The sequence below is a fragment of the Juglans microcarpa x Juglans regia genome, chromosome 8D (genome assembly GCF_004785595.1).
Source record: "Juglans microcarpa x Juglans regia isolate MS1-56 chromosome 8D, Jm3101_v1.0, whole genome shotgun sequence".
Lineage (NCBI taxonomy): Eukaryota > Viridiplantae > Streptophyta > Magnoliopsida > Fagales > Juglandaceae > Juglans > Juglans microcarpa x Juglans regia.
The window spans coordinates 3,631,347-3,652,537 of NC_054608.1; the positions used below are offsets into that span (position 1 = coordinate 3,631,347).

The window sequence follows — 21,191 nt, forward strand, 5'->3', positions numbered from 1 at the left end:
AAGCACCTCGCATTCCTTTCCATCCAGTGGATTGGTGCTATAATACGCCTTGACTGTACATATCTTGTGATTATTAGACCTCCACTTCAAGCTATCTCGTTGTGCCATAGGAATCTCCGTGGAATTTAATAAGCTGAAAAAAACTGAGACACTAGGTAATTCCCAATCATGGAAATCCCTATTAAACAGAATATTCCACTAGTGCGTACCATGAGAAAATAACCACACATCCGCCACTGAAGCCTCCCTATTAGCTGCAATACGGTATAGAGCCAGAAAAACCCTTTCCAATGCCCGTTCTCCACACCACACATCTCGCCAAAATCTGATTCGATTGCCCTTACCAACTACAAAACGAATTTGATTTGCAAAGCATGGCCACCCCTTCCTTATATACTTCCATAATCCTACACCATACCCCCCTCTCACTTCATTAGAGCACCAACCACCCAGACCAATACCATATTTAGCGTCAATAATATCCTTCCACAATGATCCCCCCTCCAAATGATATCTCCAAAGCCATTTTCCTAGTAAAGCTTTATTAAAGGTTCTCAAGTTACACACACCCAACCCCTCATTCACAACTGAGCCACATACAGTCTTCCAACTCACCAAATGAAATTTTTTCTCCTCCCCCATGCCTCCCCATAAGAATGCCCTAAAGAGTTTCTCCATTCTGTTCACCACCCTTACAGACGTAGGAAACAAAGATAAAAAATAAGTGAGGAGGTTAGTGAGAGTACTCTTGATAAGAGTGAGACGGCCCCCTTTTGATAAATACACTCGTTTCCAGCCAGCCAACCAGCCAACCTATTCTCTATCTTCTCCACTACCCCATCCCATATAGCTCTATTCTTGAAAGTTGCTCCCAACGGAAGGCCCAAATATTTCATTGGTAAAGAATAAACCTTACAATCCAAAAGGCTTGCTAAACTATAGATATTAGGGACCACACCCACAGGAACCATCTCAGACTTGCCCAGATTCACCTTTAGCCCTGACACTGCTTCAAAGTAGAGTAACAGTGCTCGTAGAGTTTGGATCTGGCTTCTATTCGCTTCACAAAAAACTAGCGTATCATCTGCAAAAAGAAGGTGTGAAATGATAGTAGAACCACTAGAACCATTGCCCACCTGAAAGCCAGATAAAAACCCTCCCCCAACAACAGTCTGCACCGTCCTACTTAAAGCCTCCATAACTATAACAAAAAGAAGAGGAGATAGAGGATCTCCCTGCCGTAGACCCCACGAACTGTCAAAGAATCCAGCCGGTGTGCCGTTAACCAGAACTGAGAATCGGGCGGTTGAAATACAATGACGCATCCATAAAATCCACCTATCCCCAAAACCACATCTCTCAAGTGAGTATAATAGAAACCCTCAGCTCACGTGATCATAAGTGTAACATACGGGTCTAAATTTAGGGTTTAAAATTAGTATTTTATTTATTCATTTATTGGTATTTAATTTCTTTATATTTATTTATTTATTTTAGATTTTGTGATAACAGATAGATCGAGTTAGTGATTCCTTTCCTTTTAAAACTTCGAATATTCTATCCACTTAGTCCCCGTGCGAGTTTCGGTTTCCAGAGTTTGAGCAACTCCAAGTCAAACTTTTCAAACTCTGTCAGAAACGGTATCCACGTGAGAATAGGTTCCTAAAGTCTAGGCAATTTCAAATTTCAACCAATCTCTTCACGTTGCTTCCTCCCATCGCCTATAAAAGACTCTCAAGCCTCTGTGATTCATACGTTGATATATCGAGAGAAACAACATTCCCGCTTAAACCATACCTCTGCCCAACCATCGTCGACCACCCCGGGACGTCGGAGCCCTACCCACGGTGCCAGAAAACGCCGGCCAACTCAACCCCGTTGAACCCACCCCCTCAGGTAAGCCCCTGCCGCCGCGCGCCACCTTCCTCCCTTTCGGTTGTTTGAGTTTCAAACCCATCTCTCTCTAAACTCGCACTGTTTATCTCTCTCTCCCTCTCTCGGTGTCGCACCACCATAGGGACTCCCCCAGTCACGTCGCCGGTCACTTCTAGCCACCTAGAGCCGCCGACGCACTCTGCTCTCCCTTGGTGAGCATCGCACAGCTCTCTCTCCCGTAAGCCTTTGTTTTACTTCTTCTTCTTTTATTTTATTTCTTTTCTTTCTTCTTTCTTCTTTCTTTTTCGTTCTTTCTTCTTTCTTTTTCTTTCCTTCTTCTTGTTTTATTCCGTGTGCTTCAGTTCCCAAAAAGCCCCCCATTAATTCTGTAATTCCATGCATGCCCTTTTGACCCGTGAGGGTGTAATTCCCTGAGTCTCGACTTCTTGGGGCCTTAAGTCAGTCAGATAGTATTTTCTTTAAGTGGTTAATCTCTGGGTCGACAGAAACTGGTTTACAATTTTAAAGAAGGCTAGTATATTTTCAGAAATACATTACCTTTACATGGGCTTTATCTAATTGAATAATTATCAGCATTTAGACACAATTTCTATAAAATATTTTTAAAGGATTTCAAAGCATTTGTTGGAGTCTATTAGTAGTTAAATTCCTTATACGTATTTAATTACGTAGAGTATTACGACACGTTTTGCTAGGAAGTTATTAACGTCTAGAATCTCGTTTAGGTAACGCGCTACAAGTTGGAAATCAGGAAGCAGCGCTAAGAGGTAAATAGTATAATCATATTAATAAATACGTATTGTGAATATTATTATTATGTATAAAAAAAATGTGATGTGCTTATGATTGTTAACTACGCTACACTAAGAGGCAAGTCAAGGTTAGTTTACTTTTCAGTCTTGATGAAATATGAGATTATACTTGAGTGAATGAATTTATTGTTGATTGATTTAATGTTACTAAATTCACATGAAAGCCATGAAATGTTGAAGTAGTAGTTCAAAGTCAAGTATGCCATGTAATAGTCAGATTATGCAAGCCATGTTCATGAAATGCTTAGGCTATATATATGCCATGTTTGTGTAATACTTAAACCATGTATGCCATGTTCAAGTAGTACCTGGATCATGTATGCCTTGGAACGTCATAAAACATTCATAGCATGTTATGTAATATCACGTTATACTATGCCATGCTAAATCATACAAGAATATGCCATGCTAAATCATACAAGAATATGCCATGTACAAAGATATGTCATGCTAAATCATACAAGAATATGCCATGTACAAGAATATGCTATGCCATGTCATGTTACGCTATACCATGTACAAGATTATGCCATGTTAGAGATGTTCATGAAGCAAATCTCATGCATTAAGAAAGATAAGAAATGTAACGGTACCACGGACTCAAGCGTGGTTAACCACAAGTTTAGTGAAACATGGACTCAAGCGTGTTTCACTTCATGATATGCAAGTTTAGTGAAATACGGACTCACGCGTGTTTCACTCCATGTTATGCAAGTTAAGTGAAATATGGACTCAAGCGTGTTTCACTCCATGTTATGCAAGTTAAGTGAAACACGGACTCAAGCGTGTTTCACTCCATGTTATGCAAGTTAAGTGAAACACGGATTCAAGCGTGTTTCACTCCATGTTATGCAAGTTAAGTGAAACACGGACTCAAGCGTGTTTCACTCCATGTTAATACAAGATAACTAGGACGTTATGCATTCACAATGACATGTTTTGATTATATATGTTTCCGCTTATGTTAATAATGAAAATGTATGCCATGTAAATCTGTGATGATATATGTATGTAAAGTCTTCCAGAAGATCATGTTACGTATTTGATTGAAATCCATGAAGTTGTATGTACGTTCTGAAGGGTATCCTAGAAATGAATTGTATGTTAGGCAAGGACTATATTTTACGATACGATGTACTACTTACTGAGTATTCAACTCATTATTTTTGTGTGTTTCTTGTTTCTTCCATGTCTAATTCTCGCAGATGATGTCTATGTTGATGAAGAGCTGGATGGCCAGGAGTAGATCTAGTACCAAGACTTAGGAATGAATAAGTGATTTTATCACCAGAATTAGATTTCTTTTATGTCATGCATAGGATTAGTTATGTTTCTTTATATTTCGTTCAGTTTCCAAAACAATCATGTTCAATTCAGTTTTAACGTTTTGATGAAATTCAATAAATGAGGTAATTCAGGATATGAATCTCTTTACCGGGCATTGTGTTTTAAATGTTGGTAATATCTCTATCCTACGGGAATGGGGTGTTACAATAAGCCTTCTCCATATCAAACTTGAACAACACACCTGAACCTCCCTCCCGTAATCTGTGATCCAAACACTCATTTGCAATGAGTACTGAGTCAAGAATTTGTCTCCCACGAATAAATGCATTCTGAGACTTAGAGATAACTTGTTCCAACACCGGACTAAGCCGGTTAGCAAGAACCTTCGAGATAATCTTCTAAACACTACTAACCAGGCTTATAGGCCGAAAGTCTTCAATAGTCAAAGCCCCGTGTTTCTTAAGAATGAGAGCAATAGAGGTCGCATTTAAGGATTTTTCAAACTTTTGAAGAGAGTAAAATTCATTGAAAACCTGCATAACATCACCTTTCACAATGTCCCAACAAATTTGAAAAAAACGTATTGAAAAACCATCCGGCCCCAGCGCTTTATCTTTAGCCATTCCAAATAAGACCTTGTAAATCTCCTCTTCAATAAAAGGTCTCTCCAAAACACTCACACTCTGCAAGTCAATTGCCTCAAAGTTCAAGGCATCAAGCTTCGGCCTCCAAGGAAAGGATTCTATGAGGAGAGTCTCATAGTAATGTACTATATGGTTTTCTAACTCGGGAGGAGAAGAAAACACCTGAGAACTTGATTGGAGTGACTCGATAGCATTATTAAGCCGATGTGAATTAGCCACTTTGTGAAATAACTTTGTACACCTATCACCTTCTTTCAACCAAAGGGCTCTTGTAATGACCCGATCCTATATTTTTAGGGATAAATTACGGATAATTTTTTTAGCTCAATAAATGAGTTAAAGTCCATATGAGAATTATCAAATGATTTTTTTTTAAAAACCTAGAGTTAAGGCTTTATTATTATTATTATTTTATCTTTTATTTATTTATTTTATTTTTTACTCCAAGCACGTGTGTTAGAGTCCAAACACTATTACTATTCTTATTTCCTCTTCATATTAAAACTCCTAGCTACCGGATTTTATTCTATAAATTTCAAACACGCACGAAATCTAATCCACTTCCATGCACGTACGTTTCATCTTCTTCTTCATTAGGGTTTTCATTAGTCTATATATAGAGGCTTATTACGTCCAGTCCGAACCATTATTTCCAGCGTGATCAACCGGCCTCTTCCTCAAGCTGAAACCAAACCCAACAACCCACGCCTCCTTCCCCACGCCGTACTCAGATCCGCTCCACACCAACCCAAACAGCAAGCCCCTCGCCGCTACCCTCCACCACCGTCGCTCAGCCAAGCCTTCACGTGCACCACACAGAACCACTCAACCCGCAAGTCCATCTCCGAGAGAGTCTAGTTTTTTATCCACCTCCAAACACAACCAACCACTGCACAACCGCACAACCGCACACACGGCAGTACACCAAGAACCACCAGCTTTACCACACGTAGCAACCACCACACGGCAAATAGAGTCTTTCCGCAGCCCATGTAAACGGCGCCAACCACCGAAACGTTTAGAGAGGGTGCTCTGTTTTCACCATCGAAAACAGGGGATTTTTTTTTCTCCCCACCGTGAGCCACAGCCCAACCACCCCACGGCACCAACTCCCTACACGTCTTCACCACACTGCACAGGAAGTGCCGCCGGGCACCTCATGCCAGCCCAAGCCACCGCTCCCTTTCGGTAAGCTCACGACGTGCCCACTGGTTCTCTCCGATCCCTCTCCGATCCCTCTCAGATTTTCTTTCTTCTTTCTCTCTCTCTCTCTCTCAAGCTTTATGTTTCTCTCTATCTCTCCAGCCTTGAGCCACCGAGGAACCACCCAGCTCCGCCGTTCAGCACCACCAAGCTTGAAAGCCTCACACCTAGCTCTCGGTAAGCTCTGCTGTGTGTCCGTCTACGTAGTTGCATGGTTACGTTTCAAACAAAATGCCAATAATAGGTTCTAGTTTGTAACAATGACAATTTTGCCCTTTTGAGTTTAGTTTGTAATGTAATTAGCCTAAGCAGGCGTATTAGGATCTTAATTAGAATTGAGTTATTTTTTAATTATCATGAAGATAAACATGTATGTTATTAGGCTATATTCGGGTTCTAAATCATTTTGGGCTTGATAATATTTTTATTAGAGCGACAGTTATATTACTTAAGTGGGATAGACTTGTTTCTTAGATAGACTTGTATTGAATTAAATTTAGGGTAAGTGAATATCATTTATATGTCAATGAGTTTAGGGAAATGATGGTATTTTAGGGATTAGGAGAATTTTAAGTATTGAAGAATTAAAATAGGTTAATTTTAGCTTTTCAGGGTTAAATATTTTAACACATGTTCAATTGGAATATTTATGGAAATTACACGCTCATTGTATAGGTGACTGATTACGTGCCGAAAATAGTGGATTAGCGCTGCAAGGTAAGTAGCATGATCATACCCTTACATGTATGTACGGTAAACGGCATGTCTTTTATAAAAATATTATGCATGTACGCCCTCCATTGAAAGCCCCTTTTTACATACCTAAATCATGATTTTATGTGAAGATTTATGCATTAAAGTATTTTATGAAAGTCATGATTTTATTTGAAGGTTTATGAAAATTAATGATCTTATGTGATAATTTATGCAGTTATGGAAAGTCATGCATGATTTTATGTGAGAGTTATGCATAAAATTATTTAGGAAAAGTCATGGTTTTCTGTGAGAGTTATGCATAAAATTATTTATGAAAAGTCATGAATTTATGTGAGGAAACATATATCACGACATTTATGAGAGAATGTTATTTCATTTGAAATTTATGATATGATATGACAAGTATGTATGTGATTGCTTTTGAAATCTATGATATGAACAAATATGTATGCGATTTCCTTTGAAATTTATGAAATGACAAGTATGCAAGTATGATTATGATAAGATATGTAACGGCCTATGTTATGATATGAAGACGGTACCTATGTTATGGGCATATTGCATTGTCAGGTCGTGCATGCTGGTAGTGCACCCAGTATGTCTTCCTTATGTATGGATTCCACAACCCGCGGCCACGGGCGGAATCAGAATCTACTTAGATTCGCTAACCCTAACTCACGGGGGTCAACAGTGGGTAACGGCCTATGATAAGTGAAAGATAAGTTAATGTTCATGCTCATTTTCATGTTATTTATGTATGTATTTATGAATATGCACGTTTTTCAAGAAACCTTATATTTATTATGTTTACTGTATGATGTGTTGTTTATTGAGTATTCGACTCATTTTAGTTTGTTTATATATTTTTTAAACCACCACAGGTGATGACATTTATGAGGATGGGACTGCAGGACAGGACTTAACCCCGGGAGGCGAGACAGAGGCCTAGACAGATTATGCTATGATTATTTTTATGGTTTAAGGTTTAAATAAATTATTCTGATCAGCACATGAAACTTCCGTATTTTTTTTTTTTTAATAAGTGCTTCCGCAGACTATTTTGGATTTTAAGTATTTATTAAATTTTGTTTTATTTATGGAATCTTTCGCATCTGGCGCTTTATTAAAAAGAAAAGTTTTTAAGTTCAAGTTTAGTAGTAGCACACCTGCTCCTCAAAAATTCTAAAACGTCTTTTTGGGAAGCGGGGTGTTATAGCTCTGGATTTTTGACGCCATGAAGTTTCCTCTGACAACAAAACCCTCTCCAAATTTGCCATAACCATGCCCTTCCTCAATAACATCTCCTCTGAATTATCTCCCAATAACTCTTTATCCGCCAGCTCTTGCAGTTCCTCCAACAGTGTAGCCTTCTGATTGTCAATGTGACCAAAAACCCCCAAATTCCACTTCTTCAAATCTTGTTTCAATGCCTTCAACTTACTTGCAAGAATGTAACTTGGGGTATCAATGAACTGATATGAAGACCACCAAGCACGCACCATCTCTACAAACCCACCAGCTTTTAGCCACATGTTTTCAAACTTGAAATACCAACGCCCCCTATGTATACCCCCACAATCCAAAAGGATAGGAAAATGATCAAAACTGACTCGAGCTAGTCATTTCTGACTAACTTCCAGATATTGAGCTTCCCATGCAGGAGATACAAGGAATCTATCCAATCTCGACCACACCCTCCCATTTGACCAAGTGTATTCACCCCCTACCAAGGGGAGATCCATGAGGTCAAGATCGAAGATGAACTCGCGGAATTCATCCATGGCCAGAGAATTCCGACAATGCCCTGAACGCTCACTAGGAAAGCGAATAGTATTCAAATCGCCCCCATACACCACGGCACATCCCATAATGAGTATAGACCAGCCAACTCCTCCCACAACCTTCTCCTATCCATATCCACGTTAGGGCCATATAAGCCTGCAAATGCCCATTCCCAACCATCCACCACATTTTAAAATCTAATCACGACCGAGAATTCTCCGATACACTCCTCGATCGACTCAACAACTCTTTTGTCCCACATAAGTAACACTCCACCTGAGGCTCCCAAAGAAGCCAAATAAGTCCATCCCACATACGAGCACCCCCATACACTTCGCACAATTTTCCTATCAATGAAACGCATCTTTGTTTCTTGAAAACACACAACATCACCCTTCCACATCCGCAATAATGATTTGATACAGAGGCGTTTATTGCGATCATTAAGCCCCCGTACATTCCATGATATAATCTTAGGCTTCATAAGAAACTATATTGCCCCTCCCTTTCGATCTGTCCCTTCCACCGCTCCCTTCTTTCACATCATAATTAATGAAACAAGTTAGCATTTTAAGCTCCCTATCCCGCTTTGTGGCTGACTTCAAATGACTAGCCTCAAGTGCTATAAGAAGAGCCTTAAATTGTTCTTCATAACCTCCAAAAGAAATCCCAATAACATCTTGAATCTCCTCTACCTTCTTAAACACCCAATTTGACGAACAACTCCCATAAGTAGAGCTAGGAGGGAGTGTACACAAAGGAGTTAGGATGGCTCCCTCCTCACCTGTGCTAACGGGAGAAAATAAAGCCAGTTCTAATCCATACACTGAATTTGACTCCTCACTGGAAGGAGCAAGACCCATCAGAGACCCCAATGATGAAAAGCCATGTTCCGAAATGACTGACTGCACTGGATTCACCACTGGTCCTCCATCCACCACGCACAGACTTGTCTGTGTATTTTCCAGCAATAGCCCAGAAGGCAGCGACGTGAAACCCACCAAAAACCCCTCCTCTGCCGATGGTACCTGCACAGGAGCAACATCTACTCCTTCGACCACCACTTGCGGCTGAGACTGAACACTCTCCAACAAAAAACCAGCTGACGGCGACGGGAAAACAGCCCTCGAAATGAGTAGCTCCTCTGTTACCTCGCCGTCGTCCCCATCTTCCCATCAAAATGGCCCTACCGGCACACCATGGTGGTCGACCGCCACCAGCGGTTCTTTCTGTGCTGGTGTGGGAGCCGGCGAGACACTTATCGGCACTGGCACAGTTTGACTCGGGCCAAGGGCCGAAATCTCGGGCGTCACCCGATTCCTCTGTTTCCAGCGTTGTTTGGGGCCTATGACCTGGCCCACACCAGAGCCCATGCCAGAGCCCATCACAGGCTTCCCCTTTCCAGCACCCAAGCCCAAGCCCAAGCCATCTCCTTCACGGCCCATCCCAAACTACAGCACCTCCTTCCCCTTAACACTGCGTTTCAACCAGAGAATTTCATCCAATAAAAACCCAACTTTTTCCTCCATATTACTCAACACCCCTAGTATACTTTCCTCATTTGACCCCAACCATACGTTGCCAACTACCCCACGATTCTGCACAATCTCTGGACAGGCCACGGCTGGCACCACAGCACTCACATCACGCGACTGAACCTTTTGTGTTTGAAGCACCTCATTGTACGACCGTGAACCACCTGCTATTAACGATGGAGCACCACCTTCTTGCCTTAACAACTTCAAGTTTCCTGCCTGAAAAGCGCTAGGTGCTCTGTTTCTCACCTTCGAGACAGAGGAAGAGAATGGAGGACTGAGCTCCTTCACTGTATCTCCAAAATTTCTCCAACCCTCCCCCTTCCTTCCTTCCGGCACAACAATCATACCTCTTCTCTTGTCATGCCCAAATTCCGAGATGGCAATAAAATTCCCATAATAATTACTACCCCTCCGTAACATCAATACCATATTTCCTTTTCTACGAGTTCTCAGGAACTCTGCAGAACCCAGTGATGCTGCACATTCCTTCACCATAGAGCCCAACCATGCCATGGTTTCATGATCCAAAGAAATGTATTTCACCACACGACGACTGCTCTCTGTGATTCTCCACCACCTTTCATTCTCCTTTCTAAACTCAAAAACCTTCTGATCAATAACAACCTCCCTGCACAACCCCATCAAGACCAACCAATACGGTGCCCAAACTGGACTAAAAACTCAAAACTCTCAAGTAACCTGTTGCCATTAACACACCAGTACCAACAAACCAGAAAAAAGAAAAAAAAAAACCAACGAAAACAGGAAGTGTACGGAGAGAGAAGTTTTTTAGAGAGAGAAGAAAAGAAATTGCATGCTATAACCATGCAAAGCAGAATATAAAAACTGGATGTTGAAAACTAACAAAGGGTTTGCTTTGTTAGCAGCATAGATTATGCTACTCAATTACAGTACATATCCTATTTAAGGAGAGCTAGAATCTTGGAAGATCTACTGAAAAATGATACATGAGTATTGAAATGAAAAATAGCCCAACAATTCAAATTAAATGTCAATTACATACCTCGTCAATAGTCTGAGTTTTACGCCTACGATGCAAAAACTCATTAGTAGAAATACGCTTAAAAGTTGACTCTTGGTAACCTGAGGGCAATAAAAATAAAAATAAAAAAAATAAGAAGGTGGTGTCACAAATCAGAATATATAAACAGAAAAGGATGGCATGACCTCAATATAATCCTGGCTTCAAGCTTGTATTTTAACTTACCAATCCGCTATCACTAGCAAATACCACATACCTGTTGAACGCTTACATTCCAATCCCTTATATTTTATAGGTGCATCATTAGAATCTTCTTCACCAGAGGCATCAGATATATCCAACTCTACATTAATATCTGCATTTGACTTCTCTTGAGGTATTGAGCAATCAGCAAAGGCTTTATCCAGGTTGTCCTTACATGTCCTTTAAATATAAAAATACACAAAGCAAAATCAAATGCTCAATTCTAAATATAAGTTTGAAAAGACAATAATATACTGGAATCGATATTAACTATGTAAGCCTTAAAAGTTGAAGGTAGTACATATAGCATACTGAAATGATGGACAACTAATGATTCCATGTACCAAAAGTGAGAGGCAAAAACATATAACAAATAGAAATAATGAATTGCATCTGATTGGATGTACAAAAGTACTTAAATGAATGAAATGACATCTTCAGGCTAAATGGTACCAATAGTTTCGGAATGGCAATGAGATTTGGAAGTTCTGAAACGGGTGAACTCCAACCAGCAAGGAGAAAACTCTCTTGTGCCCAAGAAATTCATTGTTTGAAACTTTATTTTCTTTTTGATAGGTAACATTGTTTGAAACTTTATATGCCTAGCTTCATTTTAACTCTAGCTCCAAGCATTTTTCTTCCATGAGAAGCAGACACTCCTAACGAAATTCTCCTCCCCCTTAAATGAGATTTATAAAATTATAGGAATGGGTTGCCATTATGGTAAGATAACACATTATTTAATGACCTCGCTTCAAACGCCCCATGCTTTGAAGGGGCCCAACAAAGTTTGTCTTCACCATTCCTTCTCAGCCTCCCAATCTTGTGCAACTCTGGATAAATCCAAATCCCACCAAGAAAAATCACTAGGAAACTGCAAGTGACCCACCACAAAAGCTTCCTTAAAACAAGCACAGTTGAATAACTTCGTTTACTAGTAATGGGCTTCCTTACTAAAAACATTAGGTGTCCAAATCCTATTGAAGGCATATCCCAAGCCAAGATTTTCTTTTTTTTTTTTTTTTCTTTTTTTCTTTTTTTTTTTTTCTTTTTTTTTTTTTTTTTTTTTTTTTTTTTTTTTTTTTTTTTTGCATAGGGTGTCCTATGTAAAGTCCCGACTAAATCTAGAGGGTGTACAGATTCTCGGCAAGGAGTTTCTTGCAAGTGCACATTGGGTACATCAAGGGAAATTTCCCACAGTTTGATGGTTCCTAGAAATTGTTTGCACTCAAGGTTTCAGACCTTAGACCTGGAGGGAGTATACCATCAAGACCAGGCTTTGACCCCTTGAGGCAACCCCTAGAGGTTAAGCATATCCCGCGCCTAGATAAAGCCTGTGTGATAGGACATTTGACATACTGAAGTTAAAGAATTTCCAGTATTATCTAGCTACATCATGAGAAAAGTGTTTGCTTGCCTGGGCTTTCTTTTATTCAGTTAGTCAATAAATCATACTTGCGTTCAGAAAATTTTCAGCCATCTCTCATGGATTGAAAGGATGTAATTGCCAGCACCAAACCAAACCTGAATAGAATCAAGTTATTCACATATCTTCCCTACCAAGTGATTTCATCCCAAACATTTTTTGTTAAGTAATCACTAAGCCTTTTTATCCCAAACTATAGATAAAAACTCATCAAAGATACTGTCTCAATGAATAAAACATGTATGACAATCTACTTATAAAAAAAAATGTATTAGAATCTAATACACTGATAAAGATGTGAATACCATGCTTCTTAAGGTTTCTACATTACTATAGAACGTTTGTAATGGTAAAGACAGGTATAAAAGATGGTGTACCATGTGCAATTTGTTTTATCAATTAAATCTGCAAGCAGAGCTGGTATACGACGCCATTTATGACACACGTCACATAGAACCCAGGCCCTACGGGGGGGTGGATGCTGCTCCTCTAAGCCACCTGGTACCACGTCCAAGTTAGATTTGTTTGTGACTGCAATATTGTCACCAGTGTCAGTTTTTCCTACGCTATCAAGATTGTGATCACCTACAATATCAAGTCATGCTAAGTAAGAAGCAGACTTTGAACTGCCTAATTTAAAAGTATCTCAAAGGGAAGAGTTAAACAACATCTATTGCTGAGCACGTGTACATGGTGACGACACATTTACAAAATTATTATTCATTCAGGGGAGACATTGCCAGTCCTAAAAAGGATAAAAAAGAAAAAATACATGGCCACAAGCAGAGTATTACCACCTTCTGGCTGACTTTCCACTTTGTGAAAGATTTTATTACAAACAACCTTCTCCTCGACTTTGCACTTATTGGCAGACTTCATCTGCTTCTCCCTCTTCTGTCTACGCACATTCCCTCTCTTGTCAGCTGATTCAGAAGCTTTGGACCTGCCTTTGCTCACTCTACCAGATTTTGAAAGTTTACACCCCATAGCTTTCGTAGGAGGAGGCAAATTCTTGGAATCATGTGACTCTGACATTTCAACATCAACAGGTGGGATGGAATGCGTTTTGGCTTCCATAGCACTTTCCTCTTTCCAAGCCTCTCCAAGCATTCTGTGTTCTGTCTCTTTTGGAAAAGCCAATGGTTCCATAGACAATTCCTTGTTGCTTGACGAGTTGCCTGAAGCAATTGTGCTGGTTAGTGAGGTGAAAATCTCTCCAGAGCAAAGTCTATCGCCCATATGTTGTCTGCATCCTTGTTTCTTCGATGTTTTAGCTTTGTTTATGCAAGTTGGACCAGGTGGTCCATCCTCCAGAACAGAGTTACGTGAACGAGGGATCCTGTTCTTCTTACCCCTCTTACTTTTAGTATGATGTTCTTGAGCAGCAACATCTTTGGAGGAACTCAAAAGAGCGTCATGCAAATCTAAATGATGTCTTGTAGTGACTTGGGCATCTGGAGTCAAATTGATTACTTCTGAATCAGGCGAAGTTCCAGAATCTATACACCTATTCCCAATTGCCCCTCCCAATGCATCGACCAATACATGGGAAGGAACCCCAAGATAATTGTCTGCATCACCAGGTCCCATATCTATAATATTGGCTCCCTCAGTGTCTTTATTTGCAAGTTGTCCATCTTCCTGTGATTTATCTTCAACAGCACTGGAAAATTTCGGAAGTTCTAAACCTGCTCCAGAAAACAAATCAGTCCCATAATCACTAAAGGTAACATTGGAGGATACTGAAGTATCAACAAACTTTGGATCTATATTTTTCAGACAACTTTGAGCTGCTACTTTTCCCACTTTAACCTTCAAACGAACACGACTAGTTGAAGCACGACAATTTCCCCTTGACCCTTGTGAGTTTCCACTTGCTTGCCTCTTGTTCTGCTTTCCACTTCGTCGGCCACCCCTTGCTTTTCCCAGTCCTTGCTTCTGTACTTGATCGACCCCATAGATCCCATTACTCCGCTCAAAAAATTGTGTGATATTCTCCAATGATCCCCAAATAGAAGAACGAGCTGGTTTTGACAAAGAGCTTCTTTTCAGTCTTGCAGCCTCCAAAACAATTTTGATACTTCCACACGGGTGTAGAACATGGGATGTGTTCTTACGTTTCTTTTCAGCCCTCTTTTTATTAATCTTTTGGCTTGATTTATTTCTCTGGCCCTTCCTTCGAGAAGATGAGGACACAACTTCAGGACATTTGGTTTCAAAACCACAACCAACACCGACAGTATCTTTTCCTTCATTATCTGTATGTCCAGAACATTCAGCCACACTGCTAGAATTAATAGAAGCAATAATATCCTCATCTGTCTTGTCCTTTGATGTATTAGGATTGGCAATACTAAAGGGTTGACAAGATGGGGGAGAAATTGATTTCTCAAAAGTACAGTTATGAGTTATATTGGCAGCACCCTCCTTAAAATTGCAGGAATTTTCTTCTAATGGTAATATAGTGGTACACAGTTCAACAGTTGCAATATCACTTTTATCCTCCACAACCTTTGGAACCCTTTCTACATAGACACCACAAACACCATTATCATTCTTCCAATCATTTTGTTGGGCAGAGATACTTGGTAATTCAGACGTATGTGAACTTTCCAAGGCCCTTTGGCATCCCTGTGGAGGCAATACTTGAAAGGATGTATCAATATCACTTGTTCTTTGAAAAATCCCACTAATACTTTCTACAGAGAGATCGCCAACAGTCTCTTCATCACTCTTATCACACTTCTGCTCGACACTGCTCGCCAAGTCACCTGCATGTAAGACTTGCAAAGGAATTTCACCACCCTCTGAAGGCGAAATCCAGTTGCGAACATCAGCTTCTGTCCTTGCTGACGAATCACTTTTCTGATCCATAACCTCCAAAGGAAGATCACCAATGTTCTTAGTGTCCTCCTGCTCCTGCTGCTGAGCATAGCTGTTTGGGAAATCAGTCGTTGGTATTAATTCCAAGGGCATTACATGACCGTCTGAAGAAGATATTTTATTATGAGCATCAGTCTCTAACCCAGCTAAATCACCACTCTTCTCATCGATAGCCTCCATGACACCTGGAGATGAAACGCTGACACTCCTATTATCTATCTCATCCAGTTGAGCAAAATTCCCCTGTGAACCAGTCATCTGTACAGACACGAAGGGCATTTCACAGTCATACTCACCTTGAGATCCTCTATTCTCTAGGCACGATGCACCATTTTGAGTCTGAATCTCAATCATACAGTCCCCCCTTACACTACATTCACTGCCCTGTACATTCTCCAGTATCAAATCGCGCACATTCTGTCTCTCAATCACCAACCCATCGCTATCAGTAGTAAAAGCCTCCTTCGCCTCCGTAATCTCACTGGAGCTCACACCAGTATCACCAACCATACAAAAATCCGGGCACCTATCCACAGCATTTGGGGGGTCAGCCTTAGATTCAAACAATCTGTAAGCCACCTCCAAGCCAGACCGCTGCTCCGATACACATGGCACTGAAAATTCTAGGTTCAAATTCTGCATAAGAACTGACCCACATAACGGTTTCTCTATTATAGCCAAATTTTCACATGAGCCCATCTCAAACTCAAGAAATTAATCATAATCCAATGCAAACCCAGTACTTTATTGGAAAATCCGATCAATATAATATTCCGAAATCAATTATAACCGGGGCCCAAAAAATGCAATGCCCCAATCACCGTCCAATCAAGCCGTGACCCTGTTAACAATCACCAAACTTCTTCAAATTCAAACAAAACCATAAAATCAGTACCTGCAACGAAGCCGTTTGAATTCTAACCGCATAGAGAAAACCCTAGAAAAATCACTCTGCACATTTAAAAAAAAAAAAAAAAAACTGAAGTCGGATTGTCACCATAATGCGGTTACTAATATCGACATATGTATACACATGGAGATTAAAAAATACAAAAACAAAGCCCCACCAATCCGAAAAAGAACAAAAATATGACGCGCAAATAGAATTGAGAGAAGCAAATACCTGTGCACCGTGCAGGCAATAGATTGAAAGCAAAAATAACGAAACAAACAAAATGGGTTTCCTATATTATGCTATCTCTTCCTTCTTCCTTTCAGCGCGCGCGCGCGCGAGCTCGAGCGAGAGAGAGAGAGAGAGAGAGAATTGGTTGGGGTGGGACGTCGGGGTCGTCGACAAAAACGGTCAGAAGAAAGCAGAAAGAGAGGTCTCCGACCGGTCACTAAATTCTGAAGCTGAATCTGCAGATAGACCGTTTTAGCCCTATACAACCAATTTCTTTAGGAGTGTCTGCGTGGATTTTGGGACTTCGACGACACGTGTCCTACAAGGGCTTTCCAGGCACTGCACTTTATATCATTGTCTTCGACCTTCTTTCTCTTTTCTTTTTTTTTTTTTCTTTTTTTTTCACTTTTTGTTTGATGGCGTCAATTGTCAAATTCCTTTGAAGACTTTGAGAAAGTCATAAAACAACGAATGAAAAGCTCCTTTTATTTAATTAATTTTAAAATCTAGAATAAAAGAAAAACGTAATATATATCAAGTAAAAGAAAAGCAAATAAACTTGATTAAATTTATCTAATTCCGTTTGTTAACGTCGTATTTTTTACACCTTTAGACCAAGTTATAACAATTTAAATTTTTAGAATTAGGCCTGCAAAAATAGAAAAGAAGACAATTGTGAAAGGGTAGCCTTTGGACTGGAGCCTTCGATGTCAAAGCCAGTAAAGTTTCTTGAAAGTTTGTAAATAAGTAAAAGAGTTTAGAGATCAGTTTCTCATACTTGAGAGTTACTATTTATACCAGGAGTCTGGAGGGACAAATCGTGTCTGCCCCTATGGAATCCATGTCATTTGTAATGTTCATTTTGTCAGAATCTTTTATTGCGGCGTGACTCTGCAACAGCGTCATTAATGTAGCAAGTAGCTCGAGTAGTAGTGTCATTAATACGGCGCGGTTCCCTGATTTGCTTTATCTTCGGTGGTCTGTTGATATTCTCGTGTCAGAGGATCAAGGGTTCCCCATCTTTCTAATTTTGCCCTATACAAATCTCTATGATTAAGGATGTAAATTTAAACCAGAAAACAGAAAAATCGGTCCGGATCGGACCGAACCAGACTGGTTGGTTCGGTTTTGAATTGGTCCGGTCCGGAATCGATTCCTATATTATGAAAACCAGTCGGAACAAGTCCGGTTTCGGTTCCGTAATTTCTGGGACCGGACCGATTGGAAAAAATATATGTAAATTAATTTTATATATTATACAAAATATTTATATATATAAGTTTCATATATAATATATAATTATATATTATATATATAATATATAATTATATATCATATATGAAATAATTTCATATTATAATTTATAAAATAAAAGTTTAATCTTAAATATGAAAATTTAATTGATCATATGCTTGAAACTTAATATATATATTAAATTATAATGACATTTTATAATAAGAAGTAATAATTTATTATATATTTTTTACATTTTAAAAAAGTACAAAAAGGGGATTGGACCGGACAGAAAACTGGTAAAATCGGAGAGATCGGTTTAGGAGGGTAACCGGGGCGTAATCGATTTTGAAAAATTCAAAACCGATAAATACCAGTTCGGTCCTACATTTTGTCCAAAACTGAACCGGATCAAACCGATTACACCCCTATCCATGATCAGATGTGGCCGAGATTTGTCAAGCCTATCCATTCCATTAGCCACCTCTTTACCTTTTCTTATAGGTGTCTTGCTTCATGGGTAAGCTTGGACCCTAAAGCAAGGTATCGGGCTAAGGCACAGTGGACTTGTGAAGTGGAAAAATTCCCTTACATCCTTGCTTCCTTTTGTATAAGATATTCATTCACTATAAGTAAAGACTAATCAATAAAATTGGAACACTGCCCTCTTTTTAAAAAAAAATATTAAGTAAATACTTTTAATTTCTTTTTTTCTCAAAAAATAAACATTTGTTTCTTGAGAAACATATAACTCTTTCATAAGTTGAGAAGAGACAAGTCATTAAATTCTTCCTTTCTCTCTTTCACACCTCTCGCTCTCCCTATGTTACATTATTCTCTCTCTATTTTCTCAATTTACCTGGTTTGTGCTAATCCATATATTATTTTGGTCGAGGTTTATCAAATTTGGCATTGCCTACACTTCACCACCATACACGCTTATAGGTTACATAATCCCCTCCTCTCAATATATCAAAATGGGTCAATTTTGTTCCATTTTGGTCAAGTGAGGTTCACATGATTAATACTGTTCATCTAGGTTCTGACCCGAGAACTCGGGTTTCAAAATAGAAACCTGGATTGAAACTAGTTTTTAAAAACTCAGAACCCACTTTTTTTAAATCAAAGCCTACATGTTCTGAATATTTTTTCATGAAAAAAATGTTGACGCAACATTCAAACTCTATTTATTTAATTTTTTAAATCAAAACTTACATGTTCCTTGACCACAATAAAAAGCCACATGGATAAAAGAGCAAAAAAAAAAAACATAAAATGGATGATTCATTGGATATAATATGCATTTTCCTTTTGAGTTTATGTCCATTTAGTTGTTTGAAAGGAAAAAAAAATAAAACATTCAAACCGGGAAAAAAAAAAAGTTACGGGTTTAAAACCCAGTACCCAGATTGGGTGTATCTGGGTTTTTCTATAAGGGTACCGGCTCAGATTTGTTCCGGGCCGGAACTCGTAACCGGAACCCAGATGAACAGACCTACATGTGATCATTCTTGTGAAGATCATCATGTATGATAGGAAGAAACACCCGGATAGCTGTTCATCCGGACCGAGTTGGAAAAAAATTTAGCCCTGATGAACAGGCCTACACTTGATCACTCTTGTGAAGATCATCACTAAAATTTTTAACATCGTGTTTTGTATGTCTTTGGACCAAGTTCTAGCAATTCAAGTCTTCAGAATTGGGCATGCGAAAATATAGAAGAATGCAACTGTGAAAGGGTGGCCTTGGGGCCGGGAGCCTCTGATGTCAAAGCCAGTAAAGTCTCTTGGAAGTTTGTAAATAAGTAAAAGAGTCTAGAGATCAGAGAGATTAGTTTCTCATACCTAGGAGTTGCTATTTATACTAGGAGTTTGGAGAGATAGATCATTTGTCCCTCTGGAACCCGTGTCCTTCGTAATGTTCCTTTTGTCAGAATCTTTTAATGCAGTGTGGCTCTGCGACAACGTCATTAATATGACATGTAGCTCAGGTAGTGGTGTCATCAATACAGTATGGGTCTCTGATTTGTTTTATCTTCCATTGTCTGTTGATATTCCCATGTTAGAGGATCAAGGGTTTCTCATCTTTCTCATTTTGCCCTGTACATATCCTCATGATCAGAGTGTGGCCAAGATTTGTCAGGCCCGTTCGTTCCTTTAGCCACATGTTTATCTTTTCTTATAGGCGCATTGCTTCATGGGTAAGTTTGGACACTAGGGCAGGGTATCGGGAAGTGGAAAAATCTGCTTACACCCTTGCTTCCTTTTATATAAGGTATTCCTTCACTATAAGCAAAGACTAATCAATAAAATTGAGATATTGTCCTCTTTTTTAAAAAAAATATTAGATAAGTACTTTTAATTTCTTTTTTCCTCAAAAAATAACATTTGTTTCTTGAGAAACATATAACTCTTTCATAAGTTGAGAAGAGACAAGTAATTAAATTCTTCCTCTCTCTCTCTCTCTCTCACCTCTCGCTCTCCCTATGTTATATTATTCTCTCTCTATTTTCTCAATTTACCTGGTTTGTGCTAATCCATATATTATTTTGGTCGAGGTTTACCAATTTTGGCATTGCCTACACTTCACCACCATACATGCCTATAGGTTACATAATCCCCTCCTCTCAATATACTAAAATGGGTCAATTTTGCTCCATTTTGGTCGAGTGAGGCTCACGTGATTAGTACTGTTCATCTGGGTTCTGGCTCAGGAACCCAAGTTTCAAAATTGAGCTGGAACCCGGATTGAAATCGATTTTTAAAAACTCGGTACCCTTTTTTTTTTAAAAAAAATCAAAACTTACATATTCTGAATTTTTTTTCATGAAAAAAATGTTGATGCATCATTTAAACTCTATTTATTTAATTTTTTTAAATCAAAACCTATATGTTCCTTGATCACAATAAAAAGTCACATGGAGAAAAGAGTAAAAAAAAAAACATAAAATGAATGATTCATTGGACATAATATGCATTTTCCTTTTGAGTTTCTGTCCATTTAGTTGCTTGAAAGGAAAAAAAATAAAACATTCAAACGAGGGGAAATAAAAGTTTCAAGTTTAAAATCCAGTACCCGGATTGGATGTATTCGGATTTTTCTATGAGGGTACCGGCACGGATTTGTTCCTGGCCAGAACCCGGATTTGTTCCAAGCCAAAACTCGTAACCGAAACCTGGATTTGTTCCGGGCCGGAACTCGTAATGGAAACCCAAATGAACATGCCTACACATGATCATTGTTGTGAAGATCATCATGTATGATAGGAAGAAACACCTAGATAACCGTTCATCCAAACCGAGCTGAAAAAAAATCCGGTCCTGATGAACAGGCCTACACATGATCACTCTTATGAAGATCATCATGTATGATAGGAAGAAATTAGTTATCTTTCAAGATG

The 21,191-nt window shown here is 39.2% G+C and overlaps 1 protein-coding gene across 6 annotated transcripts in view; it reads right to left on the reverse strand.

Annotated features, from left to right (window-relative positions):
• Positions 1-16,805, reverse strand: part of LOC121243496 — a 32,117-nt gene extending 15,312 nt beyond the window's left edge. The window contains exons 1-5 of one of the 6 annotated variants that reach the window (XM_041141619.1): positions 16,558-16,803; positions 13,346-16,293; positions 12,929-13,136; positions 11,139-11,305; positions 10,904-10,983 (exon numbers count right to left, since the gene is read on the reverse strand). In XM_041141619.1, coding sequence (XP_040997553.1) covers positions 10,904-10,983; positions 11,139-11,305; positions 12,929-13,136; positions 13,346-16,133 — 3,243 coding nt within the window. In that variant the 5' untranslated portion in view covers positions 16,134-16,293; positions 16,558-16,803. Of the gene's footprint in view, positions 1-10,903; positions 10,984-11,138; positions 11,306-12,928; positions 13,137-13,345; positions 16,386-16,557 lie in introns of all 6 variants that reach the window. The other 5 variants (XM_041141622.1, XM_041141620.1, XM_041141621.1 and 2 more) reach the window with 5 other exon arrangements.
• Positions 16,806-21,191: the final 4,386 nt, after the last annotated feature.